Below are 10,656 nucleotides of genomic sequence, written 5' to 3' on the forward strand. Positions count from 1 at the left end.
TATGTTGTAGCTGTGTGTGAATACTATTTCACTTGTGTGACGGTGTGCCGGTAACACCACGTATAAAGGTTCCCCCCCCCCCACTCGTTGCGATTCTCAGATTTATATCACAAGGGAGTGTAGCTGAGAATTGTCGCAGTGGACGCGGACCGGCCGCAATCCGCCACACTTGTAAAGAAAAACCCACATTTTTGCCAGTTGCTATAATCTACGACTTCTAATTGCAGACTGTACAAGGACAAACCATGGCAAGAAGTCTCTGTCAGCAGTTTTGTGAGAGTGTTGACGATTGTTTGGAGTTTGGCGATGTCCCAAAGTAAGATTGGTGCTGAAACACCGATCCGTATGCAATTTAGTGAAACCTCAGTTGTAATCAACTATTTGTTAAGTTTAATATATTCCCATTTACTTTTGTAACACTGCGATACACACTATAGTTAATCATACTCGTGTAGTTGGGCGCAAAAAGTGCTGTGTTCTTGACTCAAGTGCAGATACTTTTAATTGTTTTATTACAATTAAATGTTTTGTTTTATTATTTTTTTACAGAGTGATCCCGGTATGCTTTGTAAAAATAATAGGAAGTGATCCTGCACCTTTCGGAACTTTGGAAGAATTTATGCCAGGACCATTCATAAAATAGATAGGAATAACCATTTGTCTCTGACGCATTGGACGCGGGACAATGCTAACAAATTCACAACGAGAGTGAGGCCATTTGTATTGACCTGCGCGCCATCTAACGAGCAATTAAATAAGCCTGCTCTATCTCCCCCAAGTCTTTGGGTTACAAACGAAGACTGAAAAAAAAAAGAAAATATCCTTCGAATCAGTTGCCTGATTTCACCATTATAAGAGTCCCGCTACAATAACAATTGAGTCCTTCCGGCACGTCGGCAGACGGAAAAGGGATCTCGGAGGCTCGGGGCGCTACGGCGTTCTGAGTCCGGGGGAGGGCGAGAGTTCAACAGGGGCAACCCAAACATTCACCTGCTGTCAAAGGGTGCGATGACCCCTGGGCTACACTCGCCTACTGAGGGGTGCAGCAGGAAGTAGTCAGGTTGGAACAGCAGGTGTGACACGGGGGCCATCCGCCGAAGGCCTGAGTTTAATTAAGAACTGGGTGGCGAAGGGGCAGATCGAGGCACTAGACGTGCGGTTCAGGACGGCAGACGGAGGGGTCGGCCTGGTAACCGCCGGTGGGGCGGTGATGGAGCCAAATGGCGGCAGCGTGGCAGCTTGTCTCCAGGCTGTCACTGGGCATTGAAGAACCGTAATAGTTGTCGGAGGCAATTGTAGGTTCACTGCCGCGGCTGCCCCGATTGGCGTGACACGGTCGGGTGAGTAGCGAAGGTCCCTCACTCCAGTGTTTCCGAAGGCGTATGTCTCTGTGGCAGCCACAAGTAATCGAACGCCGCGATATGAAGAATTTCTGAGTTCCGGCCATGTAACTCGAACCCGAGGCCGGACACATTCATGAAGCGTGACGTGCAACTATAACTGAGAAGGTCCAACATTGTCTAACGCTCACAATGACGTGCAAACGGCCAGCGCAGTGTGTGTCCCATCGTGTGGACAGGTGGGGGCCGGAGATTGTCATGGTTGCTGGAACGGCTAATGTGGTTGGCCCAGACTAGCAGGCCGGGACGGAGGGCGAAGGTGCAGTCGCTTGGTGTGACTCTGCCCACCTTTCGAGGAAGGAGGCTTCATGGTGATCCTCGTTCAGCCTGAGGCGAAGTGCTTCCTCTCCATCGCTCGGTCATGGTTTGCAGCCGCTAGGCGGTAGTGTGGGGAGCTAGAGTGCGAAGGTATATTCGGAGCCGCGATGCTGGCCAGGTCATAAATCTGAGTGGGGATGAACGACGATGTCCTTTCTTATAAGGGGTCGAAGAAGGGCAGAGAAGAAGTATGCAACATGTGGCTGAGAGAGCGGAGCGATCCGTAGCGTGACTGTATAAGCATAAACACGAGCGGTGACGGAGGTCGAGGGGAGACCGATTAGATTTGCCGTATGAGCAACGGACTGCGACGCGGTTCGGCAGGAGCGCGGCTGCGGTGTGCCAGCTCACAGGCACGACGTGGACGCGGTGCTTAGCTAGTGATATCATTCACGCCTGTCACTGGTCTCACTCTCTACTTCCGGATGCTCTGCATGTTGGAAAATGCGTGAGAGAGGGCCGACACCTGAGCTGAGTACTGTGGTGGGCAGGCGCCCGACGGACTCCCAATTCTGCAGGAAGTGTCTGTGGCTGCGCGCGGGAGTAGTGAGCAAGTGACACTCCGGTCCAGCGTCACTCGCTCGCTTCATCTGGGAAATATGCCGAATGTCACAAAGATAGCGCCGGAGGCAAGTTATCAGGCCTTGGCACCGCTGGGCGCAATACCGATGTGCCTGTTCCCACTTAACTGCCCAATTGACAATAGACAGATCGACCCCACAACCAGGTAGTTTAAACCCCTTTAATGGAAAAGGGTTCAGCAGGCAGACCGTACACTGAAGGGGTAGGCTGGGGCGTGCCGGGCTGGTGTCAGGGTGTGTGCGGTGCTGGGAGCTGGTGATGCGGCAGATCACTGTTGCATGTCACTGCACCTAAGCAACANTATTAAACCATACTTCTTCACGCAGATGGTGGTCTAGCGTCAGGGTACTATACCAGGCATGCTCAATCAAAGGTGGATGAACTACAGAGCGATCGTTGTTTGGCGTCTGCACAGCACTGGGTGACGCGGTATCAGAGACGGGTCAGAGCGAGCTGAAAACTGCGCGCCTGCTCATCTGCCATCGACACCTCAGGCCCACCGTTGGTCGTGCTGGCGGCACACTCGCCTCCAGTGATGCAGCTTGTTGCACTTCCTGCAAGTCTACCGTAAGCAGGACAGGTATTTTTTCTCACATGAGGTGGGTCTCTCTTACCGTGACCCTCTCTACCACAGTACGAGCATACTTCTGACTGACTGTATCACTGTCATGTCGTTTGGCCCCCTCTCTAACCATGGCTGAAGATCTTTTGCTCTCTGATACAGGCTGCGTGCAGCAGCTGCACCCTGTGACTGCAAAAGTCTGTTGGCCGATCCGCTTGCCTGCCTCTTTGGCCTCCACGAACTTGAAGACCTCCTCGAGAGTCATGTCGCTGGTTCGGATCTCACGGCAGATCGAGTTGAATCTCGCTGTCAGCAGACCCCTAGCTAACACATCCCGGAGAACCTCATTGGTGTAATTCACTCCATTCTGGCAGTTCTGGCACGTCAGTGCAAATTTGCAGACACTCGCTTGTCCAGTAATACGAGCGCCGAATGCGCGTCTGGCTCGTCATGATCTTGAGTCATGTTGTGCATGTGAACCGAGCAACCATCGTGTTCTCCTCTCTACTCCCAAGTTTTTTCATTGCTCCAGTACTGCTCCTCTGACTTATTCGTCAGACTGGCACCAGCTGATCTCGTCAGGTCCCTGCGAAGACCCTCGTCACAACACTCCAGCAGTTGGACTACTTTTTCCTGGCCAGTAACCTTAGTTGCGGAGACATAGTCTGTCCATCTGGTCGTGAAGTAAGTCCATTCTTCGCTCGACCCGCCAGAGGACAGTGTAGGTCTCTTCACCTTTTCGACCTTAGCGGGGGCGACTTGCGGTTGGGTGTGTTCAGCTGACGAATGTATCTGCAGTAACTGTACCACGATTGCAGGATCAACGTCCGCAGTCTTGTACTCGCAGCCAGCAACTGGACAGTTCACGGCAGGCATGATGGGGAACACTTATGTGGACGGTTCGATGTTAGCTGTAGATCACGAATTTGTTAGCATAGATAGGAATAACCATTTGTCTCTGACGCATTGGACGCGGGACAATGCTAACAAATTCACAACGAGAGTGAGGCCATTTGTATTGACCTGCGCGCCATCTAACGAGCAATTAAATAAGCCTGCTCTATAAAACATGTCACAAACTTCCTGGATACTCTACCACGACTGGGAACATCGCCAACAAGTGACAAGATGCAAGCCCTAATGCATTATACTTACATATACTTTGGTGAAGGAAGAGCCATGCTCACCGACTTGCAAGGTAGTGTATACTTAAAATTCCCATTCTCAATTTCGTAACTCATAGGTTTTTGTAGCTTACACGATAGTAGTGGTGTCTGTCGTCTGCCAGCATGGCAGCAGAAATTTAAATGGCTACACTTAGAATAACGGAATCATGTGCATATAGTTTCTAGGTCAGTCCGTATATACTTGCCAAAAATTCAGGGTCACTGGCTGGTTACATGTTCTATTTGGGACATTTACATGAAATCATATTTTGAAATCATCGTCTTTTTCTTAGAATTTTTGATTTCGTAATTTGATAGATTTTTTTTTTGGGTGTGTTTGTGCATAATAACAATAGCGCATCACATGGTTTTACATACAAGAAATTAGTATGCCAAGAGTTGTAACTTTTTTATTTATTTAATAGGATGTGGAATGAATATAACGGACCCGGAAATAGCTACCTGGATCGTACACGCAGAGTGCGACGATGGAACCGACATGTATGTTTTACTAATTGTAAACATTTTAGTTTTTTCTGCAAACATTATCCCAATAAAATATAATTACTATTTTATGTTGTACCATTTTGCTCTTAACTTCACCAAACTAACGTTATTTGTTTTTTTTTATCATTTTACAGGTTGTATGGCGTTGGAAATGCGAACAGAGAAGCAATTAAAAATTTTGCTGAAAAACATAGTTGCAGCAAGTACTGCAGACTTGCAGGTCTGACAGGTATATTTCCAAATGCATGCTATTCATGAATAATTATATCACAGGTGATAAGGTGTAAAACGTCTTCTGTATGTTTTGCATACGACTCGAAACCTCTGGGTTAAAAACATGCGTTCCATTATTTCCCAAGCAATACATTAAATTAAGTGTTGATGGATGCAAACTATAATTTTATGTGCGCAACGACAAAGCTGTTTGAAAATGATACAGATTGCCGTAAACAGTCATGGCACATGGGGCGTTTTATTACACAAATGTATTTTGTATTTTTCCCAGAAATAGTTCCTGTGGAGTTCGGAAATCTGGGCGAAAATACTGGCTGCACAAGTCCTGGAGGGAGGCCGACACTAACCTTAACCTAAATATTGAGATTGGCACGTACATGAGTAAATAATGTGCTTATACAGCAAATCAGTTTCAACTTCAGTTCAAACATTTCAGAACCAGTTCAGAAAACAACAAGATCAACAATCGATCAAACAAACAGTTCAGAACCAGCAAAACAGTTCAGTCATCAAATTACAAAATCACTGCTAGGTCATCTCGTGTACCAAAGTTTCGTTTCAGTAAGATATATGCAGCTCGTGCAGTAGAGTGGTCCAGCTGCATACCATGCTCTGTGAAAAGGTCTTCACTCTCTTGTCTGAACCATGCTGGAACAAAATCTCTCACTGGCTGAGCAAATGCTTTCCCTTGCAAATACCTCAACTCTTCTGGAACTGTTGGCAGCCCACATTGTTGTGCACCTACAAAAAAGGCACTTTAGGTAAACAATTAGTCTACCAATTGAAGAAAAAAAAACATCACAAAGCTGTTGCTGGCTGGCTTTTGTGTAGTTTATCTTGTTATTATTGGGAAAACTGACAATAACGATAGCTCACGGATTGACTGTCTCTGCCAATAACGAGGCAATACAGTTTTGTATACAGCTAGTTCTAATTGCAGGGTTTACATGGTTTATGTAAATACTTACTTTGTGAGTGTGAGTAGTTTTGTATTTTTATATTTTAAGTGTTTTTCTAATGGCTCAATAGTTCTTTGTTTTACTGCTAAATAAAGGGTAATTGCGAATGGGGCAAAAATTATTTTTTTAGACATGGGCGTTTGTAAACTTGTTACATTAGTCAGTACAGTGTGAATTTCTCTTTCATTTAATAGTTCTTTTACCAATTTAATGCTAGCTCGCTATTATAAACCTGTTTATCATCAACATCGTAAAAATATGTTATGGTGAAAAAAATGTAATGTTACTAACCGTATGCCTCAGGAAACTTGAAAAGCAGGTCAGGTATGCCAGATGGGCGATCGGTGCCAACTTGCAACCGAATACGATGGCTGTTCCACCAATTTCTAAATTTATTTAGTTCGCCTTGGATTACTGGTATGTAAACCAATGCAAGGCAGGCCCTTCAAACATGTTGGTAAGTTTTAACTATTAAATAAGTTACAAAAATAACGTTTTATATAAATTAGAATGTAGTGTTTAAATTTAAAAAAGTATAAACACAGTGTTTTATGTAACACACTATTTACCTTTCTGCATTGTTGCTCGGATTGTATAGCCCATCATTTTTTAAACCCTGAAAAACAATCATTTTGCAGTATGTGAAACAAGATGTTTTTTACATACATTTCAATAACTAAATGTCATAGCTTGACATTGTTAACCACAATAAAAATTTTGCTGAAGGAACTATTGGAAGCTGCATGAAGTGTACTCGTGAATACAACGCATATGTATTGGCATGTACAACGACTGTATAGCTTATCAAACCACAGAAACCTACATGCATTTCTGTTTAAGACTTCAATATGTATATATGGTTTTTAATATTTGTATATAGGAGAAAACTTATTTTTTGAATATTTATGAATATGTTATCATATGCTTATCATTTTCTAATTATGCATTTTAGCACACATTTACAGGCCTCACCTTCACTTCATCGCGAAAATACTGGCCGCTGCGTTCTCTGTAATCACGCCACCATCTTTCAATTGGCTAAAGAATATTGAACAGAAACATATCACACATCATTTATGTTTTTATGGATATCAGTCTACTCCTGTTTGGAGGGTGCATATTTCGTGCAACATATGAAACGTTTACTATTCTTACGTTTTTCTGCAAAATACATAACTTCAATACTCGGAATGCTGTGTATTAGTGTAACCCATTTCTTGCAGTTCAGTAATGTTCTGTGTGAGTGTAAGCCATTTCTTGCTATTCACTAACGTTCTGTGTATTTCCATAAAATTGTTCAAATCCGTATACCTGATTAGTTGTTGATGACCCTGTAATGTGAGCTTTTTCTCCTGCCAAACCGTCTCTGTGGTTACGCCTCAAAAAACGCTGCATCTGGGAAAGAAGGCTGTTTTCATTACCAGGGTCAGACCTGGTTCGAATCGGAATCACTGAAAAATGTAGGAAAAACTAAACATTACTTAAAAATAGGATTAGGTGAAGATGATAATATATCTTTGCAATATGGTGGTGTAGTGCATGAGTAAACTTTATTAAAAAGAAACTCACAATGAAACTCTTCCAGGTATTCCAACATCCATCTAGCTACATGGTTTGGGTTGCTGTTTGATGGTGTAACTTTCAGCCAAAGTACACGCCGAGAAAAAGAATCAATTGCTGCATGTATGCCAAGTGGGTATTCTTGTTTCCTAAATCCCATCAGCTTGTCATGTTGGTCAACATTTATTAACCAGTTAGGGCCCTGTAATAACATTTTTTTAAGTGTTATTGATAAGCTCTACAAATGCAAACTGCAATGGAACAACAATTGCTGCAGACCTCAGTGCTCTCCGAGGTCAGATATGAGCTAAAAATACAATTTGCAGAGAAGAGTATATTACGTATTGCAGAGTACGTTATGTTATAAAATTGTTTTATTAGTTTGTAAAGGAGTTCACATGTATTATATTTTTACAACAGTTTCATCTCACTTTTGAATAAAATTGGCGCCTTTCTCCTAGTCTTCGGTTTGTTATTGATCCTCTTGCAATCAATCCTTCAGGATCTAAGTTTTGCATTGCTGCATAAACATCATCTCTGAAATGGCAAGATCACGGCAAGTAGTTAATGTCCAAAATGAAAAGGCCACCATCAAGAAAATTACATATGCACAAGTATGACATTGTCTGGGATGTTGACCCTATCATAATAAGCATTTTACAGACCTTTTGTTAACCTTTTGTTAAGTTGACCTAAGGCACTTTTGTTACATTAAAACAATAGGACTAGATATAAACCACTGTCGCAGTTATGGTTTATAACTATAGTCACACAACCAATGCTGTATTTTAATTTGGCTGCAATACAAAGCATTAGGCATTATCTGTAGAACCTATATATCGTGGCACGAGAAAATTGAGAAGATATGCTATGATGTTCATGTTATTATCGGATATTAATTTCATCATACATTTACATAAAACGTGTTTCGTTATGAACTTTAATTGGGTAGAAAAAGATATATGAGGGACCCCAAAGTAAAATAGTGTATAATGGTACTTACCCTTATAATAGTACTTAAACATATGAAATTACTCTGCAAACATATAATAGCGAACACACTAGAGGTGCTTAAAGCTTTTTTGAATAAAGTTTGAAGAGTAATTTTTATCAGTATGATCAGTTTTGATTGAAAACAGTATGAATTAAAGGGTTTCAGAATTATTCATGTCTTCATAATTATGTTTTCAGAGTAGTTTCATATTTTTGAATAATACGTGACGCACACACGTCACACACACGCGCTCACGCACACACGCCGCACACACGCGCTCACGCACACACGTCAAACACACACGCGCTTACGCACACACGTCGCGCACACGCGTTCACGCACACACGTCACACACATGCGCTCACGCACACACGCACACACGTCGCGCACACGCGCTCACGCACACACGATAAAAAAAATCGTGAGCCCCCTTAGGTCTTTGTGTAACAAGTCGTGTGCTGGTTAGCAACACGAAGGACGCGATAACCACATCAAACGTGGAGCTCTAGACTGGTCCCTTTACCGCCCAGCACCACTCAGAAGCTCGCTATGTCTAACGGCACGACCGCACGAGAGCAGTGGGCCGCGAACACGCGCTAACGTCAGCTCAAGACGTTTCATGGACTACGTACCACCATCTAACAATTCAGAAATGGCATACCATTACGCAGAGTAAGTACACATTAAGCATTCTAGAACGTAATAATCGTTTAATATCAACATTACCCGTAGCCCATGGGCGCAAATAGACTTTCCTACCGGACAATACGGCGGCACCTGGCTCCGAACCCCCTACTGCCTGGCACTGCGCCCGCTAGCTCCAAGAAACGGTCTTGCTAGGGTTAGAATAGCTCTAGTATCTATACTATAGCCCGCGTACAGTTGCGCTGGCAGCTGCAACTGTACGCGGCTATAGTTACTAGAGCTAGGGTTAGAATTGTGCTATAGTGACGTTAGTCACACAGGCCTGGTCGGGTTTATGCGCCCGCCGCGTGTACTGGCTACTCCCGCCAGCTGTTTACTCCCCCACCCTGGCGCCGCATACGCTGACACACCGTACTACGTCTAAATTATATACCATGGTTTTAATTAGGTGGAAAGAAGATTGATGAACTTCAAGAACGTCTTAAATCTTGTTAGAATCAACAATGTCACGCAGTGAAATTCTACTCTTCTGGAGTGATGAGTTTCCACAGTATAACTGGAGGTATTGAGACATATTTTTTGGCAGTTCATATAGCCTACTAAGTACCATACTCTACTACTAGTACTAATAGTAGTACTAGTAGTACAAATAAAATAATTTTGGGTCACCATGCAGAAGCCGCATGCATGACCATAGAGTTAAACTTGCAAAAATTATAGTTTCAGCTGAGATCAACTGATTTAGGTTTACTTATTGCACACACCATTTTGTTACAGTTAAAAATGCCCAATGATATATGATTTAAAATCATGAACTTCCAAATTTCAGTATTCATTCTTTTGAAAACAAGAATAGGTACTGGAAGCTGACAAAACACAGCAAGGAGGTTGGTGTTGCAGAGTTATGGCAGCAGTTCAGGTGTGTTAAATGTATTTTATAATATGACGTTTCTAAGTTTCTGTATTCTCGTGCATTGTAGCCATGAAAATAAGGTTAGTTTTTGGCATGCTTGTAAGATCGATGTACTAAATTCATTATCACAAACCACTTGCTTATATGTAATGAACTGATTATGTATTTGACCCTAACTTTAAATGTTATAATCTACGCCATAGTAAATTCTTTCACCTATGAACCATGCAGTATGACTGACATCATTGACTTAAGAGGCATGCTAAATGAAGTAAATTAAAGACGTGACAATTGTAATTAAACCAAAAATAGTGTTTAGAAAAAGGATGATCTAAACTGAAATGTGGAAAGAAAAAGAAGAATTTGTTTAAAGGTTTTTTGGTTTCACAGAATGAATGAATGGTCCAGGAAGACTGTTGGGTTACAGGGCAATGTGGCAAGTTATTCGGGATCGCTACCATCTTCGAATTACTAGGTAAATATATAATAGTGAATGACATGCTCTTTTCCAAATTTTCAATACTTTTTAACTTATTAGCATACGAAATATGTATATAGAGTTATAGACGCTGGTGTAGAGTGTGGTATTGATATCAGGCAGCGGCGTAGCCAGTGGGGGCAATGGGGGCGGTCGTCCCCCCCTAAGATTTCGAAGGCGAAAAAAATGGAAAATAAAGTTTAATACAAAAAAAATAATAATTTGCTTCACTGAAATCAAGACAAATTCAATTGTAATAGTGCGATTCAGTTGAACAGTTCAGTTCGGCCGGTCTCCCTTACGTAAGTGAGGTCAGGCGCGCCGGAAGCAATTTTGGA

The 10,656-nt window shown here is 42.8% G+C and overlaps 1 protein-coding gene and 1 long non-coding RNA gene across 2 annotated transcripts; one reads left to right on the plus strand and one right to left on the minus strand.

Annotated features, from left to right (window-relative positions):
• Positions 1-4,441: 4,441 nt before the first annotated feature.
• On the minus strand, positions 4,442-7,818 carry LOC106806664. Its single transcript, XM_014808677.1, has 7 exons — positions 7,720-7,818; positions 7,298-7,490; positions 7,040-7,179; positions 6,701-6,766; positions 6,298-6,344; positions 6,020-6,171; positions 4,442-5,510 (listed from the first exon to the last, which is right to left on the minus strand). The coding sequence occupies exons 1-7, from the start codon at positions 7,804-7,806 to the stop codon at positions 5,284-5,286; spliced, it is 912 nt and encodes a 303-aa protein (XP_014664163.1). The 5' UTR covers positions 7,807-7,818; the 3' UTR covers positions 4,442-5,283.
• A 1,604-nt stretch (positions 7,819-9,422) lies between these two features.
• Positions 9,423-10,315, plus strand: LOC106806666. The gene is made up of 3 exons (XR_001393573.1): positions 9,423-9,489; positions 9,757-9,846; positions 10,231-10,315. It is a non-coding gene; the product is annotated as an uncharacterized LOC106806666 (long non-coding RNA).
• The last annotated feature ends 341 nt before the right edge of the window (positions 10,316-10,656 follow it).

This window comes from Priapulus caudatus, unplaced genomic scaffold (assembly GCF_000485595.1).
Source record: "Priapulus caudatus unplaced genomic scaffold, Priapulus_caudatus-5.0.1 Scaffold172, whole genome shotgun sequence".
NCBI lineage: Eukaryota > Metazoa > Priapulida > Priapulimorpha > Priapulimorphida > Priapulidae > Priapulus > Priapulus caudatus.